The following is a 25,000-nucleotide window of genomic DNA, read 5'->3' as shown; positions in this document are numbered from 1 at the left end:
GCACTGGGGTATAAATGGTAGGTTTATAGCTGATACACTGGGGTACAAATGGTAGGTTTATAGCTAATACACCTGGGGTATAAATGGTAATAGCTGGTATAAATGGTAGGTTTGTAGCTGCTACACTGGGGTATAAATGGTAGGTTTATAGCTGCACTGGGGTATAAATGGTAGGTTTATAGCTGCACACTGGGGTATAAATGGTAGGTTTATAGCTGATACACTGGGGTACAAATGGTAGGTTTATAGCTGCTACACTGGGGTATAAATGGTAGGTTTATAGCTGCTATACTGGGGTATAAATGGTAGGTTTATAGCTGCTACACTGGGGTATAAATGGTAGGTTTATAGCTGCTGCACTGGGGTATAAATGGTAGATTTATAGCTGCTACACTGGGGTATAAATGGTAGGTTTATAGCTGATACACTGGGGTATAAATGGTAGGTTTATAGCTGCTACACTGGGGTATAAATTGTAGGTTTATAGCTGCACTGGGGTTAAATGGTAGATTTATAGCTGCTACACTGGGGTATAAATGGTAGGTTTATAGCTGATACACTGGGGTATAAATGGTAGGTTTATAGCTGCTACACTGGGGTATAAATGGTAGGTTTATAGCTGCTACACTGGGGTATAAATGGTAGGTTTAAAGCTGATACACTGGGGTATAAATGGTAGGTTTGTAGCTGCTACACTGGGGTATAAATGGTAGGTTTATAGCTGCACTGGGGTATAAATGGTAGGTTTATAGCTGATACACTGGGGTATAAATGGTAGGTTTATAGCTGCACTGGGGTATAAATGGTAGGTTTATAGCTGATACACTGGGGTATAAATGGTAGGTTTATAGCTGCTGCACTGGGGTATAAATGGTAGGTTTATAGCTGCACACTGGGGTATAAATGGTAGGTTTATAGCTGCTACACTGGGGTATAAATGGTAGGTTTATAGCTGCTACACTGGGGTATAAATGGTAGGTTTATAGCTGCTACACTGGGGTATAAATGGTAGGTTTATAGCTGATACACTGGGGTATAAATGGTAGGTTTATAGCTGCTACTGGGGTATAAATGGTAGGTTTATAGCTGCTACACTGGGGTATAAATGGTAGGTTTGTAGCTGCTACACTGGGGTATAAATGGTAGGTTTATAGCTGCACTGGGGTATAAATGGTAGGTTTATAGCTGATACACTGGGGTATAAATGGTAGGTTTGTAGCTGCTACACTGGGGTATAAATGGTAGGTTTATAGCTGCACTGGGGTATAAATGGTAGGTTTATAGCTGATACACTAGGGTATAAATGGTAGGTTTATAGCTGATACACTGGGGTATAAATGGTAGGTTTATAGCTGCTGCACTGGGGTATAAATGGTAGGTTTATAGCTGATACACTGGGGTATAAATGGTAGGTTTATAGCTGCACTGGGGTATAAATGGTAGGTTTGTAGCTGCTACACTGGGGTATAAATGGTAGGTTTATAGCTGCTACACTGGGGTATAAATGGTAGGTTTATAGCTGCTACACTGGGGTATAAATGGTAGGTTTATAGCTGCTACACTGGGGTATAAATGGTAGGTTTGTAGCTGCTACACTGGGGTATAAATGGTAGGTTTATAGCTGCTACACTGGGGTATAAATGGTAGGTTTATAGCTGCTACACTGGGGTATAAATGGTAGGTTTAAAGCTGCACTGGGGTATAAATGGTAGGTTTATAGCTAATACACCTGGGGTATAAATGGTAGGTTTGTAGCTGCTACACTGGGGTATAAATTGTAGGTTTATAGCTGCACTGGGGTATAAATGGTAGGTTTATAGCTGATACACTGGGGTATAAATGGTAGGTTTATAGCTGCTACACTGGGGTATAAATGGTAGGTTTGTAGCTGCTGCACTGGAGTATAAATGGTAGGTTTATATCTGATACACTGGGGTATAAATGGTAGGTTTATAGCTGCTACACTGGGGTATAAATGGTAGGTTTATAGCTAATACACCTGGGGTATAAATGGTAGGTTTGTAGCTGCTACACTGGGGTATAAATGGTAGGTTTGTAGCTGATACACTGGAGTATAAATGGTAGGTTTATAGCTGAAAAACTGGGGTATAAATGGTAGGTTTATATCTGATACACTGGAGTATAAATGGTAGGTTTATAGCTGATACACTGGGGTATAAATGGTAGGTTTGTAGCTGCTACACTGGGGTATAAATTGTAGGTTTATAGCTGCACTGGGGTATAAATGGTAGGTTTATAGCTAATACACCTGGGGTATAAATGGTAGGTTTGTAGCTGCTACACTGGGGTATAAATGGTAGGTTTGTAGCTGATACACTGGAGTATAAATGGTAGGTTTATAGCTGAAAAACTGGGGTATAAATGGTAGGTTTATATCTGATACACTGGAGTATAAATGGTAGGTTTATAGCTGATACACTGGGGTATAAATGGTAGGTTTGTAGCTGCTACACTGGGGTATAAATTGTAGGTTTATAGCTGCACTGGGGTATAAATGGTAGGTTTATAGCTGCTACACTGGGGTATAAATGGTAGGTTTGTAGCTGCTACACTGGGGTATAAATTGTAGGTTTATAGCTGCACTGGGGTATAAATGGTAGGTTTATAGCTGATACACTGGGGTATAAATGGTAGGTTTATAGCTGCACTGGGGTATAAATGGTAGGTTTATAGCTGATACACTAGGGTATAAATGGTAGGTTTATAGCTGAAAAACTGGGATATAAATGGTAGGTTTATAGCTGATACACTAGGGTATAAATGGTAGGTTTATAGCTGAAAAACTGGGATATAAATGGTAGGTTTATAGCTGATACACTGGGGTATAAATGGTAGGTTTGTAGCTGCTACCCTGGGGTATAAATGGTAGGTTTATAGCTGCACTGGGGTATAAATGGTAGGTTTATAGCTGATACACTAGGGTATAAATGGTAGGTTTATAGCTGAAAAACTGGGATATAAATGGTAGGTTTATAGATGATACACTGGGGTATAAATGGTAGGTTTAAAGCTGCTATACTGGGGTATAAATGGTAGGTTTATAGCTGCTACACTGGGGTATAAATGGTAGGTTTATAGCTGCTACACTGGGGTATAAATGGTAGGTTTGTAGCTGCTATACTGGGGTATAAATGGTAGGTTTATAGCTGATACACTGGGGTATAAATGGTAGGTTTATAGCTGATACACTGGGGTATAAATGGTAGGTTTATAGCTGATCCACTGGGGTATAAATGGTAGGTTTATAGCTGCTACACTGGGGTATAAATGGTAGGTTTATAGCTGCTACACTGGGGTATAAATGGTAGGTTTGTAGCTGCTACACTGGGGTATAAATGGTAGGTTTAAAGCTGCTACACTGGGGTATAAATGGTAGGTTTATAGCTGCTACACTGGGGTATAAATGGTAGGTTTATAGCTGCTGCACTGGGGTATAAATGGTAGGTTTATAGCTGATACACTGGGGTATAAATGGTAGGTTTATAGCTGCTATACTGGGGTATAAATGGTAGGTTTATAGCTGCTACACTGGGGGTATAAATGGTAGGTTTATAGCTGCTGCACTGGGGTATAAATGGTAGGTTTATAGCTGATACACTGGGGTATAAATGGTAGGTTTATAGCTGCTATACTGGGGTATAAATGGTAGGTTTATAGCTGCTACACTGGGGGTATAAATGGTAGGTTTATAGCTGCTACACTGGGGTATAAATGGTAGGTTTATAGCTGCTACACTGGGGTATAAATGGTAGGTTTATAGCTGCTACACTGGGGTATGCTAACTCCAATGTCCTGCTAGCTCCAATGTCCTGCTAGGTCCAATGTCCTGCTAGCCCCAATGTCCTGCTAGCTCCAATGTCCTGCTAGCCCCAATGTCCTGCTTGCCCCAATGTCCTGCTAGCTCCAATGTCCTGCTAGCTCCAATGTCCTGCTAGCCCCAATGTCCTGCTAGCTCCAATGTCCTGCTAGCCCCAATTTCCTGCTAGCTCCAATGTCCTGCTAGCCCCAATGTCCTGCTTGCCCCAATGTCCTGCTAGCCCCAATGTCCTGCTTACCCCAATGTCCTGCTAGCCCCAATGTCCGGCTCGCCCCAATGTCCTGCTAGCCCCAATGTCCTGCTAGCCCCAATGTCCTGCTAACCCCAATGTCCTGCTAGCCCCAATGTCCTGCTAGCCCCAATGTCCTGCTAGCCCCAATGTCCTGCTAGCCCCAATGTCCTGCTAGCTCCAATGAGAGAGAAAGAAGGAGAGAGAAAAAGTAAGAGATAGACAGATCTAACCACTCTTCACTTTGAGTAAGGTCTCTAATCTCAAAGTGACGCTACAGAGACAAACAAACAACGTCCACTTCAGGTCCTCTATGAGAAGATCAGTGATGTATTTATATCTATCAGTGAACTGACAAGTTGAGATACACTCCACACTTTCACTCTACACACAGAGAACAGCTTCCCAACACAACACACAGTCCTTCACAGACCCAGTAGAGAGGGATGGAGGGATGGAGAATAAAAAGTGGTCAGCCAGTGAGAGCAAGGAACAGGAGAGAGAGAGAGAGAGAGAGAGAGAGAGAGAGAGAGAGAGAGAGAGAGAGAGAGAGAGAGAGAGAGAGAGAGAGAAGAGAGAGAGAGAGCTGCGGGAGAGAGGGAGGTAGAGAAGAGAGAGGAAGAGAAGAGAGACAGGTAGAGAAGAGAGCGAGAGAGAGAGAGAGAGGTAGAGAGGTAGAGAGAGAGCTGAGGGAGAGAGGTGTAGTCTAGTCTAGAGGTAGAGAGGTGTAGTCTAGTCTAGAGGAAGAGAGGTGTAGTCTAGTCTAGAGGTAGAGAGGTGTAGTCTCGTCGAGAGGGAGAGAGGAAGAGAGAGCTGAGGGAGAGAGGTGTAGTCTAGTCTAGAGGGAGAGAGGTGTAGTCTAGTCTAGAGGGAGAGAGGTGTAGTCTAGTCTAGAGGTAGAGAGGTGTAGTCTAGTCTAGAGGGAGAGAGGTGTAGTCTAGTCTAGAGGTAGAGAGGTGTAGTCTAGAGGGAGAGAGGTGTAGTCTAGAGGGAGAGAGGTGTAGTCTAGTCTAGAGGGAGAGAGGTGTAGTCTAGTCTAGAGGTAGAGAGGTGTAGTCTAGTCTAGAGGTAGAGAGGTGTAGTCTAGAGGGAGAGTCTCTGTCTCACCTGAAGATTTGTTCCTCATCAGGCGAATCAGAACCTCTGTCGGATCAATCCCCTGGTCCTGGAGCTGGGTACGTATCTACGCACACGCACACGCACACACACACACACACACACACACACACACACACACACACACACACACACACACACACACACACACACACACACACACACTCAATCAGTAGTGTAAGTGAGTGTTTTGCATGAATGTGATAACGACCCCCTCCCATTTGTTGTGCACTGCTGCTACTCTCTGTTTATTATCTATGCATAGTCACTTCACCCCCACCTACATGTACACTGCTGCTACTCTCTGTTTATTATCTATCCATAGTCACTTCACCCCTACCTACATGTACACTGCTGCTACTCTCTGTTTATTATCTATGCATAGTCACTTCACCCCCACCTACATGTACACTGCTGCTACTCTCTGTTTATTATCTATCCATAGTCACTTCACCCCCACCTACATGTACACTGCTGCTACTCTCTGTTTATTATCTATGCATAGTCACTTCACCCCTACCTACATGTACACTGCTGCTACTCTCTGTTTATTATCTATGCATAGTCACTTCACCCCTACCTACATGTACACTGCTGCTACTCTCTGTTTATTATCTATGCATAGTCACTTCACCCCTACCTACATGTACACTGCTGCTACTCTCTGTTTATTATCTATGCATAGTCACTTCACCCCTACCTACATGTACACTGCTGCTACTCTCTGTTTATTATCTATGCATAGTCACTTCACCCCTACCTACATGTACACTGCTGCTACTCTCTGTTTATTATCTATCCATAGTCACTTCACCCCCACCTACATGTACACTGCTGCTACTCTCTGTTTATTATCTATGCATAGTCACTTCACCCCTACCTACATGTACACTGCTGCTACTCTCTGTTTATTATCTATGCATAGTCACTTCACCCCCACCTACATGTACACTGCTGCTACTCTCTGTTTATTATCTATGCATAGTCACTTCAGCCCCACCTACATGTACAAATTACCTCTAACCTGTACCCCAGCACACTGACTCTGTACCGGTACCCCCTGTATATAGCCGCCACATTGAGTCTGTACCGTAATACCCTGTGTATAGCCTCCACATTGACTCTGTACTGGTACCCCCTGTATATAGCCTCCACATTGACTCTGTACCGGTACCCCCTGTATATAGCCTCCACACTGACTCTGTACCGGTACCCCCTGTATATAGCCTCCACATTGACTCTGTACTGGTACCCCCTGTATATAGCCTCCACATTGACTCTGTACTGGTACCCCCTGTATATAGCCTCCACATTGACTCTGTACCGGTACCCCTGTATATAGCCTCCACATTGACTCTGTACTGGTACCCCTGTATATAGCCTCCACATTGACTCTGTACTGGTACCCCTGTATATAGCCTCCACACTGACTCTGTACCGGTACCCCCTGTATATAGCCTCCACATTGACTCTGTACTGGTACCACCTGTATATAGCCTCCACACTGACTCTGTACCGTACCCCTGTATATAGCCTCCACACTGACTCTGTACCGGTACCCCTGTATATAGCCTCCACATTGACTCTGTACTGGTACCCCTGTATATAGCCTCCACATTGACTCTGTACTGGTACCCCTGTATATAGCCTCCACACTGACTCTGTACCGGTACCCCTGTATATAGCCTCCACATTGACTCTGTACTGGTACCACCTGTATATAGCCTCCACACTGACTCTGTACCGGTACCCCCTGTATATAGCCTCCACATTGACTCTGTACTGGTACCCCTGTATATAGCCTCCACATTGACTCTGTACCGGTACCCCCTGTATATAGCCTCCACATTGACTCTGTACCGGTAGCCCCTGTATATAGCCTCCACATTGACTCTGTACTGGTACCCCTGTATATAGCCTCCACATTGACTCTGTACTGGTACCCCTGTATATAGCCTCCACACCGACTCTGTACCGGTACCCCTGTATATAGCCTCCACATTGACTCTGTACTGGTACCACCTGTATATAGCCTCCACACTGACTCTGTACCGGTACCCCTGTATATAGCCTCCACATTGACTCTGTACTGGTACCCCCTGTATATAGCCTCCACATTGACTCTGTACTGGTACCCCCCTGTATATAGCCTCCACATTGACTCTGTACTGGTACCCCCTGTATATAGCCTCCACATTGACTCTGTACTGGTACCCCCTGTATATAGCCTCCACATTGACTCTGTACCGGTACCCCCTGTATATAGCCTCCACATTGACTCTGTACTGGTACCCCCTGTATATAGCCTCCACATTGACTCTGTACTGGTACCCCCCTGTATATAGCCTCCACATTGACTCTGCACTGGTACCCCCTGTATATAGCCTCCACACTGACACTGTACTGGTACCCCCTGTATATAGCCTCCACATTGACTCTGTACCAGTACCCCTGTATATAGCCTCCACATTGACTCTGTACCGGTACCCCCTGTATATAGCCTCCACATTGACTCTGTACCAACCCCTGTATATAGCCTCCACATTGACTCTGTACCGGTACCCCTGTATATCGCCTCCACATTGACTCTGTACTGGTACCACCTGTATATAGCCTCCACATTGACTCTGTACTGGTACCCCCTGTATATAGCCTCCACATTGACTCTGTACTGGTACCCCTGTATATAGCCTCCACATTGACTCTGTACCGGTACCCCTGTATATAGCCTCCACATTGACTCTGTACTGGTACCCCCTGTATATAGCCTCCACATTGACTCTGTACTGGTACCCCTGTATATAGCCTCCACACTGACTCTGTACCGGTACCCCCTGTATATAGCCTCCACATTGACTCTGTACTGGTACCACCTGTATATAGCCTCCACACTGACTCTGTACCGGTACCCCCTGTATATAGCCTCCACACTGACTCTGTACCGGTACCCCCCTGTATATAGCCTCCACATTGACTCTGTACTGGTACCCCCTGTATATAGCCTCCACATTGACTCTGTACTGGTACCCCCTGTATATAGCCTCCACACTGACTCTGTACCGGTACCCCCTGTATATAGCCTCCACATTGACTCTGTACTGGTACCACCTGTATATAGCCTCCACACTGACTCTGTACCGGTACCCCCTGTATATAGCCTCCACATTGACTCTGTACTGGTACCCCTGTATATAGCCTCCACATTGACTCTGTACTGGTACCCCTGTATATAGCCTCCACATTGACTCTGTACCGGTACCCCTGTATATAGCCTCCACATTGACTCTGTACTGGTACCCCCTGTATATAGCCTCCACATTGACTCTGTACCGGTACCCCCTGTATATAGCCTCCACATTGACTCTGTACTGGTACCCCCTGTATATAGCCTCCACATTGACTCTGTACTGGTACCACCTGTATATAGCCTCCACACTGACTCTGTACCGGTACCCCTGTATATAGCCTCCACATTGACTCTGTACCGGTACCCCCTGTATATAGCCTCCACATTGACTCTGTACTGGTACCCCCTGTATATAGCCTCCACATTGACTCTGTACTGGTACCCCCTGTATATAGCCTCCACATTGACTCTGTACTGGTACCCCCTGTATATAGCCTCCACATTGACTCTGTACTGGTACCCCCTGTATATAGCCTCCACATTGACTCTGTACTGGTACCCCCTGTATATAGCCTCCACACTGACTCTGTACTGGTACCCCCTGTATATAGCCTCCACATTGACTCTGTACTGGTACCCCCTGTATATAGCCTCCACATTGACTCTGTACTGGTACCCCCTGTATATAGCCTCCACACTGACTCTGTACTGGTACCCCCTGTATATAGCCTCCACATTGACTCTGTACTGGTACCCCCTGTATATAGCCTCCACATTGACTCTGTACTGGTACCCCTGTATATAGCCTCCACATTGACTCTGTACTGGTACCCCTGTATATAGCCTCCACACTGACACTGTACCGGTACCCCTGTATATAGCCTCCACATTGACTCTGTACCAGTACCCCTGTATATAGCCTCCACATTGACTCTGTACCGTAATACCCTGTATATAGCCTCCACATTGACTCTGTACCAACCCCTGTATATAGCCTCCACATTGACTCTGTACCGGTACCCCCTGTATATAGCCACCACATTGACTCTGTACTGGTACCCCCTGTATATAGTCTCCACATTGACTCTGTACCGGTACCCCCTGTATATAGCCACCACATTGACTCTGTACTGGTACCCCCTGTATATAGTCTCCACATTGACTCTGTACTGGTACCCCCCTGTATATAGCCTCCACATTGACTCTGTACTGGTACCCCCTGTATATAGCCTCCACATTGACTCTGTACTGGTACCCCTGTATATAGCCTCCACATTGACTCTGTACTGGTACCCCTGTATATAGCCTCCACATTGACTCTGTACTGGTACCCCTGTATATAGCCTCCACATTGACTCTGTACTGGTACCCCTGTATATAGCCTCCACACTGACTCTGTACCGGTACCCCCTGTATATAGCCTCCACATTGACTCTGTACTGGTACCCCCTGTATATAGCCTCCACATTGACTCTGTACTGGTACCCCTGTATATAGCCTCCACATTGACTCTGTACTGGTACCCCCTGTATATAGCCTCCACACTGACTCTGTACCGGTACCCCTGTATATAGCCTCCACATTGACTCTGTACCAGTACCCCCTGTATATAGCCTCCACATTAACTCTGTACCGTAATACCCTGTATATAGCCTCCACATTGACTCTGTACCAACCCCCTGTATATAGCCTCCACATTGACTCTGTACCGGTACCCCCTGTATATAGCCTCCACATTGACTCTGTACTGGTACCCCTGTATATAGCCTCCACATTGACTCTGTACCGGTACCCCTGTATATAGCCTCCACATTGACTCTGTACTGGTACCCCCTGTATATAGTCTCCACATTGACTCTGTACTGGTACCCCCTGTATATAGCCTCCACATTGACTCTGTACTGGTACCCCCTGTATATAGCCTCCACATTGACTCTGTAACTGGTACCCCTGTATATAGTCTCCACATTGACTCTGTACTGGTACCCCTGTATATAGCCTCCACATTGACTCTGTACTGGTACCCCTGTATATAGCCTCCACATTGACTCTGTACTGGTACCCCTGTATATAGTCTCCACATTGACTCTGTACTGGTACCCCTGTATATAGCCTCCACATTGACTCTGTACTGGTACCCCTGTATATAGCCTCCACATTGACTCTGTACTGGTACCCCCTGTATATAGCCTCCACATTGACTCTGTACTGGTACCCCCTGTATATAGCCTCCACATTGACTCTGTACTGGTACCCCTGTATATAGCCTCCACATGACTCTGTACTGGTACCCCTGTATATAGCCTCCACACTGACTCTGTACCGGTACCCCCTGTATATAGCCTCCACATTGACTCTGTACTGGTACCCCTGTATATAGCCTCCACATTGACTCTGTACTGGTACCCCTGTATATAGCCTCCACATTGACTCTGTACTGGTACCCCCTGTATATAGCCTCCACACTGACTCTGTACCGGTACCCCCTGTATATAGCCTCCACATTGACTCTGTACCAGTACCCCCTGTATATAGCCTCCACATTGACTCTGTGCTGGTACCCCCTGTATATAGCCTCCACATTGACTGTGTACTGGCCCCCTGTATATAGCCTCCACACTGACACTGTGCCGGTGCCCCTGTATATAGCCTCCACATTGACTCTGTACCAGTGCCCCTGTATATAGCCTCCACATTGACTCTGTACCGTAATACCCTGTATATAGCCTCCACATTGACTCTGTACCAACCCCCCTGTATATAGCCTCCACATTGACTCTGTACCGGTACCCCCTGTATATAGCCTCCACATTGACTCTGTACTGGTACCCCCTGTATATAGCCTCCACATTGACTCTGTACCGGTACCCCTGTATATAGCCTCCACATTGACTCTGTACTGGTACCCCTGTATATAGTCTCCACATTGACTCTGTACTGGTACCCCTGTATATAGCCTCCACATTGACTCTGTACTGGTATCCCCTGTATATAGCCTCCACATTGACTCTGTACTGGTACCCCCTGTATATAGCCTCCACATTGACTCTGTACTGGTACCCCCTGTATATAGCCTCCACATTGACTCTGTGCCGGTACCCCCTATATAGCCTCCACATTGACTCTGTACCGGTGCCCCCTGTATATAGCCTCCACATTGACTCTGTACCGGTGCCCCCTGTATATAGCCTCCACATTGACTCTGTACTGGTACCCCTGTATATAGCCTCCACATTGACTCTGTGCAGGTACCCCCTGTATATAGCCTCCACATTGACTCTGTACTGGTACCCCCTGTATATAGCCTCCACATTGACTCTGTGCCGGTACCCCCTGTATATAGCCTCCACATTGACTCTGTACCAGTACCCCTGTATATAGCCTCCACATTGACTCTGTACCGTAATACCCTGTATATAGCCTCCACATTGACTCTGTACCAACCCCTGTATATAGCCTCCACATTGACTCTGTACCGGTACCCCCTGTATATAGCCTCCACATTGACTCTGTGCTGGTGCCCCTGTATATAGCCTCCACATTGACTCTGTACCGGTACCCCTGTATATAGCCTCCACATTGACTCTGTACTGGTACCCCTGTATATAGCCTCCACATTGACTCTGTACTGGTACCCCTGTATATAGCCTCCACATTGACTCTGTGCCGTGCCCCTGTATATAGCCTCCACATTGACTCTGTACTGGTACCCCCCCTGTATATAGTCTCCACATTGACTCTGTACTGGTACCCCCTGTATATAGCCTCCACATTGACTCTGTGCCTGGTACCCCTGTATATAGCCTCCACATTGACTCTGTACTGGCCCCCTGTATATAGTCTCCACATTGACTCTGTACTGGTACCCCCTGTATATAGCCTCCACATTGACTCTGTACTGGTGCCCCCTGTATATAGCCTCCACATTGACTCTGTACTGGTGCCCCCTGTATATAGCCTCCACATTGACTCTGTACTGGTACCCCTGTATATAGCCTCCACATTGACTCTGTGCTGGTACCCCTGTATATAGCCTCCACATTGACTCTGTGCCGGTGCCCCCTGTATATAGCCTCCACACTGACTCTGTACCGGTACCCTGTATATAGCCTCCACATTGACTCTGTACTGGTACCCCCTGTATATAGCCTCCACATTGACTCTGTACTGGTACCCCCTGTATATAGCCTCCACATTGACTCTGTACTGGTGCCCCCTGTATATAGCCTCCACACTGACTCTGTACCGGTACCCCCTGTATATAGCCTCCACATTGACTCTGTACCAGTACCCCTGTATATAGCCTCCACATTGACTCTGTACCGTAATACCCTGTATATAGCCTCCACATTGACTCTGTACCAACCCCCTGTATATAGCCTCCACATTGACTCTGTACCGGTACCCCTGTATATAGCCTCCACATTGACTCTGTGCCGGTACCCCTGTATATAGCCTCCACATTGACTCTGTACCGGTACCCCCTGTATATAGCCTCCACATTGACTCTGTACTGGTACCCCTGTATATAGTCTCCACATTGACTCTGTACTGGTACCCCCTGTATATAGCCTCCACATTGACTCTGTACTGTACCCCCTGTATATAGCCTCCACATTGACTCTGTACTGGTGCCCCTGTATATAGTCTCCACATTGACTCTGTACTGGTACCCCTGTATATAGCCTCCACATTGACTCTGTACTGGTACCCCTGTATATAGCCTCCACATTGACTCTGTACTGGTACCCCCTGTATATAGTCTCCACATTGACTCTGTACTGGTACCCCTGTATATAGCCTCCACATTGACTCTGTAACAGTAACCCCCTGTATATAGCCTCCACATTGACTCTGTGCCGGTACCCCCTGTATATAGCCTCCACATTGACTCTGTACCGGTGCCCCCTGTATATAGCCTCCACATTGACTCTGTGCCGTACCCCCTGTATATAGCCTCCACATTGACTCTGTACTGGTGCCCCCTGTATATAGCCTCCACATTGACTCTGTACCGGTGCCCCCTGTATATAGCCTCCACATTGACTCTGTACCGGTACCCCCTGTATATAGCCTCCACATTGACTCTGTACCGGTACCCCTGTATATAGCCTCCACATTGACTCTGTACTGGTACCCCCTGTATATAGCCTCCACATTGACTCTGTACTGGTACCCCCTGTATATAGCCTCCACACTGACTCTGTACCGGTACCCCCTGTATATAGCCTCCACATTGACTCTGTACTGGTACCCCTGTATATAGCCTCCACACTGACTCTGTACCGGTTGCCCTGTATATAGCCTCCACATTGACTCTGTACCAGTACCCCTGTATATAGCCTCCACATTAACTCTGTACCGTAATACCCTGTATATAGCCTCCACATTGACTCTGTACCAACCCCCCTGTATATAGCCTCCACATTGACTCTGTGCCGGTACCCCCTGTATATAGCCTCCACATTGACTCTGTACTGGTACCCCCTGTATATAGCCTCCACATTGACTCTGTGCCGGTGCCCCTGTATATAGCCTCCACATTGACTCTGTGCTGGTACCCCCTGTATATAGTCTCCACATTGACTCTGTACTGGTACCCCCTGTATATAGCCTCCACATTGACTCTGTACTGGTACCCCCTGTATATAGCCTCCACATTGACTCTGTACTGGTACCCCTGTATATAGTCTCCACATTGACTCTGTACTGGTACCCCCTGTATATAGCCTCCACATTGACTCTGTACTGGTACCCCCTGTATATAGCCTCCACATTGACTCTGTACTGGTACCCCCTGTATATAGCCTCCACATTGACTCTGTACTGGTACCCCCTGTATATAGCCTCCACATTGACTCTGTACTGGTACCCCTGTATATAGCCTCCACATTGACTCTGTACTGGTGCCCCCTGTATATAGCCTCCACATTGACTCTGTGCTGGTGCCCCCTGTATATAGCCTCCACATTGACTCTGTGCTGGTACCCCCTGTATATAGCCTCCACATTGACTCTGTACTGGTACCCCCTGTATATAGCCTCCACACTGACTCTGTGCCGGTACCCCCTGTATATAGCCTCCACATTGACTCTGTACTGGTACCCCCTGTATATAGCCTCCACATTGACTCTGTACTGGTACCCCTGTATATAGCCTCCACATTGACTCTGTACTGGTACCCCTGTATATAGCCTCCACACTGACTCTGTACCGGTACCCCTGTATATAGCCTCCACATTGACTCTGTACCAGTACCCCCTGTATATAGCCTCCACATTAACTCTGTACCGTAATACCCTGTATATAGCCTCCACATTGACTCTGTACCAACCCCTGTATATAGCCTCCACATTGACTCTGTACGGTACCCCTGTATATAGCCTCCACATTGACTCTGTACTGGTACCCCTGTATATAGCCTCCACATTGACTCTGTACCGGTACCCCTGTATATAGCCTCCACATTGACTCTGTACTGGTACCCCCTGTATATAGTCTCCACATTGACTCTGTACTGGTACCCCTGTATATAGCCTCCACATTGACTCTGTACTGGTACCCCCTGTATATAGCCTCCACATTGACTCTGTACTGGTACCCCTGTATATAGTCTCCACATTGACTCTGTACTGGTACCCCCTGTATATAGCCTCCACATTGACTCTGTACTGGTACCCCCTGTATATAGCCTCCACATTGACTCTGTACTGGTACCCCCTGTATATAGTCTCCACATTGACTCTGTGCTGGTACCCCCTGTATATAGCCTCCACATTGACTCTGTAACAGTGCCCTGTATATAGACTCCACACTGACTCTGTGCCGGTGCCCCTGTATATAGCCTCCACATTAACTCAGTACCGGTACCCCTGTATATAGCCTCCACATTGACTCTGTACCGGTGCCCCCTGTATATAGCCTCCACATTGACTCTGTACTGGTACCCCCTGTATATAGCCTCCACATTGACTCTGTACCGGTACCCCCTGTATATAGCCTCCACATTAACTCTGTACCGATGCCCCTGTATATAGCCTCCACATTGACTCTGTGCCGGTACCCCTGTATATAGTCTCCACATTGACTCTGTGCTGGTACCCCTGTATATAGCCTCCACATTGACTCTGTACCGGTACCCCCTGTATATAGCCTCCACATTGACTCTGTACCGGTACCCCCTGTATATAGCCTCCACATTGACTCTGTGCCGTACCCCCTGTATATAGCCTCCACATTGACTCTGTACCCGGTACCCCCTGTATATAGCCTCCACATTGACTCTGTACTGGTACCCCTGTATATAGCCTCCACATTGACTCTGTGCCGGTAACCCCCTGTATATAGCCTCCACATTGACTCTGTACTGGTGCCCCCTGTATATAGCCTCCACATTGACTCTGTGCCGGTACCCCCTGTATATAGCCTCCACATTGACTCTGTACTGGTACCCCCTGTATATAGCCTCCACATTGACTCTGTACTGGTACCCCCTGTATATAGCCTCCACATTGACTCTGTGCTGGTGCCCCTGTATATAGCCTCCACACTGACTCTGTACCGGTTACCCCTGTATATAGCCTCCACATTGACTCTGTACCAGTACCCCCTGTATATAGCCTCCACATTGACTCTGTGCCAATGCCCCCTGTATATAGCCTCCACATTGACTCTGTACCAACCCCCTGTATATAGCCTCCACATTGACTCTGTACCGGTACCCCCTGTATATAGCCTCCACATTGACTCTGTGCTGGTGCCCCCTGTATATAGCCTCCACATTGACTCTGTACCGGTACCCCCTGTATATAGCCTCCACATTGACTCTGTACTGGTACCCCCTGTATATAGCCTCCACATTGACTCTGTACTGGTACCCCTGTATATAGCCTCCACATTGACTCTGTACTGGTACCCCCTATATATAGCCTCCACATTGACTCTGTGCTGGTGCCCCCTGTATATAGCCTCCACATTGACTCTGTACTGGTGCCCCCTGTATATAGCCTCCACATTGACTCTGTACTGGTACCCCTGTATATAGCCTCCACATTGACTCTGTACTGGTACCCCTGTATATAGCCTCCACATTGACTCTGTACCGGTGCCCCTGTATATAGCCTCCACATTGACTCTGTACTGGTGCCCCCTGTATATAGCCTCCACATTGACTCTGTGCTGGTACCCCCTGTATATAGCCTCCACATTGACTCTGTGCTGGTACCCCCTGTATATAGCCTCCACATTGACTCTGTGCTGGTGCCCCTGTATATAGCCTCCACATTGACTCTGTACCGGTGCCCCCTGTATATAGCCTCCACATTGACTCTGTACTGGTACCCCCCTGTATATAGCCTCCACATTGACTCTGTGCTGGTGCCCCCTGTATATAGCCTCCACATTGACTCTGTACTGGTACCCCCTGTATATAGCCTCCACATTGACTCTGTGCCGGTTGCCCCTGTATATAGCCTCCACATTGACTCTGTGCCAGTGCCCCCTGTATATAGCCTCCACATTGACTCTGTGCCGGTACCCCCTGTATATAGCCTCCACATTGACTCTGTACCAACCCCCTGTATATAGCCTCCACATTGACTCTGTACCGGTACCCCCTGTATATAGCCTCCACATTGACTCTGTACCGGTACCCCCTGTATATAGCCTCCACATTGACTCTGTACCGGTGCCCCCTGTATATAGCCTCCACATTGACTCTGTACTGGTGCCCCCTGTATATAGCCTCCACATTGACTCTGTGCTGGTGCCCCCTGTATATAGCCTCCACATTGACTCTGTGCCGGTGCCCCTGTATATAGCCTCCACATTGACTCTGTGCCTGGTGCCCCCTGTATATAGCCTCCACATTGACTCTGTGCCGTGGTGCCCCTGTATATAGCCTCCACATTGACTCTGTGCCAGGTACCCCCTGTATATAGCCTCCACATTGACTCTGTGCTGGTGCCCCCTGTATATAGCCTCCACATTGACTCTGTGCTGGTGCCCCCTGTATATAGCCTCCACATTGACTCTGTGCTGGTACCCCCTGTATATAGCCTCCACATTGACTCTGTGCTGGTGCCCCTGTATATAGCCTCCACATTGACTCTGTGCTGGTGCCCCCTGTATATAGCCTCCACATTGACTCTGTGCCGGTGCCCCCTGTATATAGCCTCCACATTGACTCTGTGCCAGTACCCCCTGTATATAGCCTCCACATTGACTCTGTGCCGTAATACCCCCTGTATATAGCCTCCACATTGACTCTGTGCCAACCCCTGTATATAGCCTCCACATTGACTCTGTGCCGGTGCCCCCTGTATATAGCCTCCACATTGACTCTGTGCCGGTGCCCCCTGTATATAGCCTCCACATTGACTCTGTACCGGTTGCCCCCTGTATATAGCCTCCACATTGACTCTGTACTGGTGCCCCTGTATATAGTCTCCACATTGACTCTGTACTGGTACCCCCTGTATATAGCCTCCACATTGACTCTGTGCTGGTGCCCCTGTATATAGCCTCCACATTGACTCTGTACTGGTGCCCCCTGTATATAGCCTCCACATTGACTCTGTGCTGGTGCCCCCTGTATATAGCCTCCACATTGACTCTGTGCTGGTGCCCCTGTATATAGCCTCCACATTGACTCTGTGCTGGTACCCCCTGTATATAGCCTCCACATTGACTCTGTACTGGTACCCCCTGTATATAGCCTCCACATTGACTCTGTAACAGGTACCCCTGTATATAGCCTCCACATTGACTCTGTACCGGTGCCCCCTGTATATAGCCTCCACATTGACTCTGTGCCGGTGCCCCCTGTATATAGCCTCCACATTGACTCTGTGCTGGTACCCCCTGTATATAGCCTCCACATTGACTCTGTGCTGGTACCCCCTGTATATAGCCTCCACATTGACTCTGTACCAGGTGCCCCCTGTATATAGCCTCCACATTGACTCTGTGCCGTGCCCCTGTATATAGCCTCCACATTGACTCTGTACCGGTACCCCCTGTATATAGCCTCCACATTGACTCTGTACTGGTACCCCCTGTATATAGCCTCCACATTGACTCTGTGCCGGTGCCCCCTGTATATAGCCTCCACATTGACTCTGTACTGGTGCCCCCTGTATATAGCCTCCACATTGACTCTGTACCGGTGCCCCTGTATATAGCCTCCACATTGACTCTGTACCGGTACCCCCTGCATATAGTCTCCACATTGACTCTGTACTGGTACCCCCTGTATATAGCCTCCACATTGACTCTGTGCTGGTACCCCCTGTATATAGCCTCCACATTGACTCTGTGCCGTACCCCCTGTATATAGCCTCCACATGACTCTGTGCCGGTACCCCCTGTATATAGCCTCCACATTGACTCTGTGCTGGTACCCCCCTGTATATAGCCTCCACATTGACTCTGTACTGGTACCCCCTGTATATAGCCTCCACATTGACTCTGTACTGGTACCCCCTGTATATAGCCTCCACACTTGACTCTGTGCCAGGTTGCCCCCTGTATATAGCCTCCACATTGACTCTGTACCAGTACCCCCTGTATATAGCCTCCACATTGACTCTGTGCCGTAATACCCTGTATATCGCCTCCACATTGACTCTGTACCAACCCCCTGTATATAGCCTCCACATTGACTCTGTGCCGGTACCCCCTGTATATAGCCTCCACATTGACTCTGTACTGGTACCCCCTGTATATAGCCTCCACATTGACTCTGTGCTGGTACCCCTGTATATAGCCTCCACATTGACTCTGTACTGGTACCCCCTGTATATAGTCTCCACATTGACTCTGTACTGGTACCCCCTGTATATAGCCTCCACATTGACTCTGTACTGGTGCCCCCTGTATATAGCCTCCACACTGACTCTGTGCCGGTTGCCCCCTGTATATAGCCTCCACATTGACTCTGTACCAGTACCCCCTGTATATAGCCTCCACATTGACTCTGTGCCGTAATACCCTGTATATAGCCTCCACATTGACTCTGTACCGTAACCCCTGTATATAGCCTCCACATTGACTCTGTGCCGGTGCCCCCTGTATATAGCCTCCACATTGACTCTGTACTGGTACCCCTGTATATAGCCTCCACATTGACTCTGTGCCGGTGCCCCCTGTATATAGCCTCCACATTGACTCTGTACTGGTACCCCTGTATATAGTCTCCACATTGACTCTGTACTGGTACCCCCTGTATATAGCCTCCACATTGACTCTGTACTGGTACCCCCTGTATATAGCCTCCACATTGACTCTGTACCCCCTGGTACCCCACATTGACTCTGTGCCGGTATATAGTCTCCACATTGACTCTGTACTGGTACCCCCTGTATATAGCCTCCACATTGACTCTGTGCTGGTACCCCCTGTATATAGCCTCCACATTGACTCTGTACTGGTACCCCTGTATATAGTCTCCACATTGACTCTGTACTGGTACCCCTGTATATAGCCTCCACATTGACTCTGTAACAACCCCTGTATATAGACTCCACACTGACTCTGTGCCGGTGCCCCTGTATATAGCCTCCACATTTGTAAGTCGCTCTGTAAGAGCGTCTGCTAAATGACCCTGTAAATGTAAATGTATATAACTCCACATTGACTCTGTACCAGTACCCCTGTATATAGCTTCCACATTGACTCTGTGCCAGTACCCCCTGTATATAGCCTCCACATTGACTCTGTACTGGTACCCCCCTGTATATAGCCTCCACATTGACTCTGTGCCGGTGCCCCCCCTGTATATAGCCTCCACATTGACTCTGTACTGGTACCCCCTGTATATAGCCTCCACATTGACTCTGTAACAACCCCTGTATATAGCCTCCCCATTGACTCTGTACTGGTACCCCCTGTATATAGTCTCCACATTGACTCTGTACTGGTACCCCTGTAAATAGTCTCCCCATTGACTCTGTACTGGTACCCCCTGTATATAGCCTCCACATTGACTCTGTAACAACCCCTGTATATAGCCTCCCCATTGACTCTGTACTGGTACCCCTGTATATAGCCTCCACATTGACTCTGTGCCGGTACCCCCTGTATATAGCCTCCACATTGACTCTGTACCAGTACCCCCTGTATATAGCCTCCACATTGACTCTGTAACAACCCCTGTATATAGCCTCCACATTGACTCTGTGCTGGTACCCCCTGTATATAGCCTCCACATTGACTCTGTGCCGGTACCCCCTGTATATAGCCTCCACATTGACTCTGTGCCGGTACCCCCTGTATATAGCCTCCACATTGACTCTGTAACAACCCCCTGTATATAGCCTCCACATTGACTCTGTACTGGTGCCCCTGTATATAGCCTCCACATTGACTCTGTACTGGTACCCCCTGTATATAGCCTCCACATTGACTCTGTGCCGGACCCCTGTATATAGCCTCCACATTGACTCTGTACCTTAACCCCTGTATATAGCCTCCACATTGACTCTGTGCCGGTGCCCCCTGTATATAGCCTCCACATTGACTCTGTGCCTTAACACCCTGTATATAGCCTCCACATTGACTCTGTGCAGTGCCCCTGTATATAGCCTCCACATTGACTCTGTGCCGTAACCCCTGTATATAGCCTCCACATTGACTCTGTGCAGTAACCCCTGTATATAGCCTCCACATTGACTCTGTGCCGGTGCCCCCTGTATATAGCCTCCACATTGACTCTGTGCCCGTAACCCCTGTATATAGCCTCCACATTGACTCTGTACAGTGCACCCTGTATATAGCCTCCACATTGACTCTGTGCCGTAACCCCCTGTATATAACCTCCACATTGACTCTGTACCAGTGCCCCTGTATATAGCCTCCACATTGACTCTGTACCAGTACCCCTATATATAGCCTCCACATTGACTCTGTACCAGTACCCCTGTATATAGCCTCCACATTGACTCTGTGCCGGTACCCCCTGTATATAGCCTCCACATTGACTCTGTACAGGTACCCCCTGTATATAGCCTCCACATTGACTTTGTACCGGTACCCCCTGTATATAGCCTCCACGTTGACTCTGTACAGGTACCCCCTGTATATAGCCTCCACATTGACTCAGTACCGGTACCCCCTGTATATAGTCTCCACATTGACTCAGTACGGGTACCCCCTGTATATAGCCTCCACATTGACTCAGTACGGGTACCCCCTGTATATAGCCTCCACATTGACTCTGTACCGGTACCCCCTGTATATAGCCTCCACATTGACTCTGTAACAACCCCCTGTATATAGCCTCCACATTGACTCTGTACCGGTACCCCCTGTATATCGCCTCCACATTGACTCTGTACCGGTACCCCCTGTATATAGCCTCCACATTGACTCTGTACCGGTACCCCCTGTATATAGCCTCCACATTGACTCTGTAACAACCCCCTGTATATAGCCTCCCCATTGACTCTGTACTGGTACCCCCTGTATATAGCCTCCACATTGACTCTGTACCGGTACCCCCTGTATATAGCCTCCACATTGACTCTGTACCGGTACCCCTGTATATAGCCTCCACATGGACTCTGTACCGGTACCCCCTGTATATAGCCTCCACATTGACTCTGTACCAGTACCCCCTGTATATAGCCTCCACATTGACTCTGTAACAACCCCTGTATATAGCCTCCACATTGATTCTGTAACTACCCCCTGTATATAGCCTCCACATTGACTCTGTACCGGTACCCCTGTATATAGCCTCCACATTGACTCTGTACCGGTACCCCCTGTATATAGCCTCCACATTGACTCTGTACCAGTACCCCCTGTATATAGCCTCCACATTGACTCTGTACCAACCCCCTGTATATAGCCTCCACATTGACTCTGTACCGTAATACCCTGTATATAGCCTCCACATTGACTCTGTAACAACCCCTGTAATATAGTCTCCACATTGACTCTGTACTGGTAACCCCTGTATATAGTCTCCACATTGACTCTGTACAGGTACCCCCTGTATATAGCCTCCACATTGACTCTGTAACAACCCCTGTATATAGCCTCCACATTGACTCTGTACCGGTACCCCCTGTATATAGCCTCCACATTGACTCTGTACCAGTACCCCTGTATATAGTCTCCACATTGACTCTGTACCGGTACCCCCTGTATATAGTCTCCACATTGACTCTGTACCGGTACCGCCTGTATATAACCTCCACATTGACTCTGTACCGGTACCCCTGTATATAGCCTCCACATTGACTCTGTACCAGTACCCCTGTATATAGTCTCCACATTGACTCTGTACCGGTACCCCCTGTATATAGTCTCCACATTGACTCTGTACCGGTACCCCCTGTATATAGCCTCCACATTGACTCTGTACCAACCCCCTGTATATAGCCTCCACATTGACTCTGTACCGGTACCCCCTGTATATAGCCTCCACATTGACTCTGTACCGGTACCCCCTGTATATAGCCTCCACATTGACTCTGTACTGGTACACCCTGTATATAGTCTCCACATTGACTCTGTACCGGTACCCCTGTATATAGCCTCCACATTGACTCTGTACCAGTACCCCCTGTATATAGCCTCCACATTGACTCTGTACCGGTACCCCCTGTATATAGCCTCCACATTGACTCTGTAACAACCCCTGTATATAGCCTCCACATTGACTCTGTGCCGGTACCCCCTGTATATAGCCTCCACATTGACTCTGTACCAACCCCTGTATATAGCCTCCACATTGACTCTCTACTGGTACCCCTGTATATAGCCTCCACATTGACTCTGTACCAGTACCCCCTGCATATAGCCTCCACATTGACTCTGTAACAACCCCTGTATATAGCCTCCACATTGACTCTGTACTGGTACCCCTGTATATAGCCTCCACATTGACTCTGTACAGGTACCCCCTGTATATAGCCTCCACATTGACTCTGTACCGGTACCCCCTGTATATAGCCTCCACATTGACTCTGTAACAAACCCCTGTATATAGCCTCCACATTGACTCTGTACTGGTACCCCCTGTATATAGCCTCCACATTGACTCTGTACAGGTACCCCTGTATATAGCCTCCACATTGACTCTGTACAGGTACCCCCTGTATATAGTCTCCACATTGACTCTGTAACAAGCCCCTGTATATAGCCTCCACATTGACTCTGTACCGGTACCCCTGTATATAGCCTCCACATTGACTCTGTACCAACCCCTGTATATAGCCTCCACATTGACTCTGTACCGGTACCCCCTGTATATCGCCTCCACATTGACTCTGTACCGGTACCCCCTGTATATAGCCTCCACATTGACTCTGTACCGGTACCCCCTGTATATAGCCTCCACATTGACTCTGTAAAACCCCCCTGTAATATAGCCTCCACATTGACTCTGTACCGGTACCCCTGTATATAGCCTCCACATTGACTCTGTACCAGTACCCCTGTATATAGCCTCCACATTGACTCTGTACTGGTACCCCCTGTATATAGCCTCCACATTGACTCTGTACCAACCCCTGTATATAGCCTCCACATTGACTCTGTACCAACCCCCTGTATATAGCCTCCACATTGACTCTGTACCAACCCCTGTATATAGCCTCCACATTGACTCTGTACCAACCCCCTGTATATAGCCTCCACATTGACTCTGTACCAACCCCTGTATATAGCCTCCACATTGACTCTCTACTGGTACCCCTGTATATAGCCTCCACATTGACTCTGTACCAGTACCCCTGCATATAGCCTCCACATTGACTCTGTAACAACCCCTGTATATAGCCTCCACATTGACTCTGTACCAACCCCTGTATATAGCCTCCACATTGACTCTGTACCAACCCCTGTATATAGCCTCCACATTGACTCTGTACCGGTACCCCTGTATATAGCCTCCACATTGACTCTGTACCGGTACCCCCTGTATATAGCCTCCACATTGACTCTGTACCAGTACCCCTGTATATAGCCTCCACATTGACTCTGTACCAGTACCCCCTGTATATAGCCTCCACATTGACTCTGTAACAACCCCTGTATATAGCCTCCACATTGACTCTGTAACAACCCCTGTATATAGCCTCCACATTGACTCTGTACCAGTACCCCTGTATATAGCCTCCACATTGACTCTGTACTGGTACCCCTGTATATAGCCTCCACATTGACTCTGTACCAACCCCCTGTATATAGCCTCCACATTGACTCTGTACCAACCCCTGTATATAGCCTCCACATTGACTCTGTACCAACCCCTGTATATAGCCTCCACATTGACTCTGTACCGGTACCCCCTGTATATAGCCTCCACATTGACTCTGTACTGGTACCCCTGTATATAGCTTCCACATTGACTCTGTACCGGTACCCCCTGTATATAGCCTCCACATTGACTCTGTACCGGTACCCCCTGTATATAGCCTCCACATTGACTCTGTACCGGTACCCCCTGTATATAGCCTCCACATTGACTCTGTAACAACCCCCTGTATATAGCCTCCACATTGACTCTGTACCAGTACCCCCTGTATATAGCCTCCACATTGACTCTGTACCAGAACCCCCTGTATATAGCCTCCACATTGACTCTGTACCGGTACCCCCTGTATATAGCCTCCACATTGACTCTGTAACAACCCCCTGTATATAGCCTCCACATTGACTCTGTACCGGTACCCCCTGTATA

The 25,000-nt window shown here is 48.0% G+C and overlaps 1 protein-coding gene across 1 annotated transcript in view; it reads right to left on the bottom strand.

The window, feature by feature from the left end:
- rbm10 (RNA binding motif protein 10) overlaps positions 1-25,000 on the bottom strand; it is a 120,927-nt gene that overhangs the window by 65,298 nt on the left and 30,629 nt on the right. The window contains exon 5 of the mRNA XM_052484161.1: positions 5,175-5,250. Coding sequence (XP_052340121.1) covers positions 5,175-5,250 — 76 coding nt within the window. The remainder of the gene's footprint in view (positions 1-5,174; positions 5,251-25,000) is intronic.

The sequence above is a fragment of the Oncorhynchus keta genome, chromosome 28, assembly GCF_023373465.1.
Source record: "Oncorhynchus keta strain PuntledgeMale-10-30-2019 chromosome 28, Oket_V2, whole genome shotgun sequence".
In the NCBI taxonomy this organism is placed as follows: domain Eukaryota; kingdom Metazoa; phylum Chordata; class Actinopteri; order Salmoniformes; family Salmonidae; genus Oncorhynchus; species Oncorhynchus keta.
This window is presented reverse-complemented; position numbering and strand designations above follow the sequence as displayed.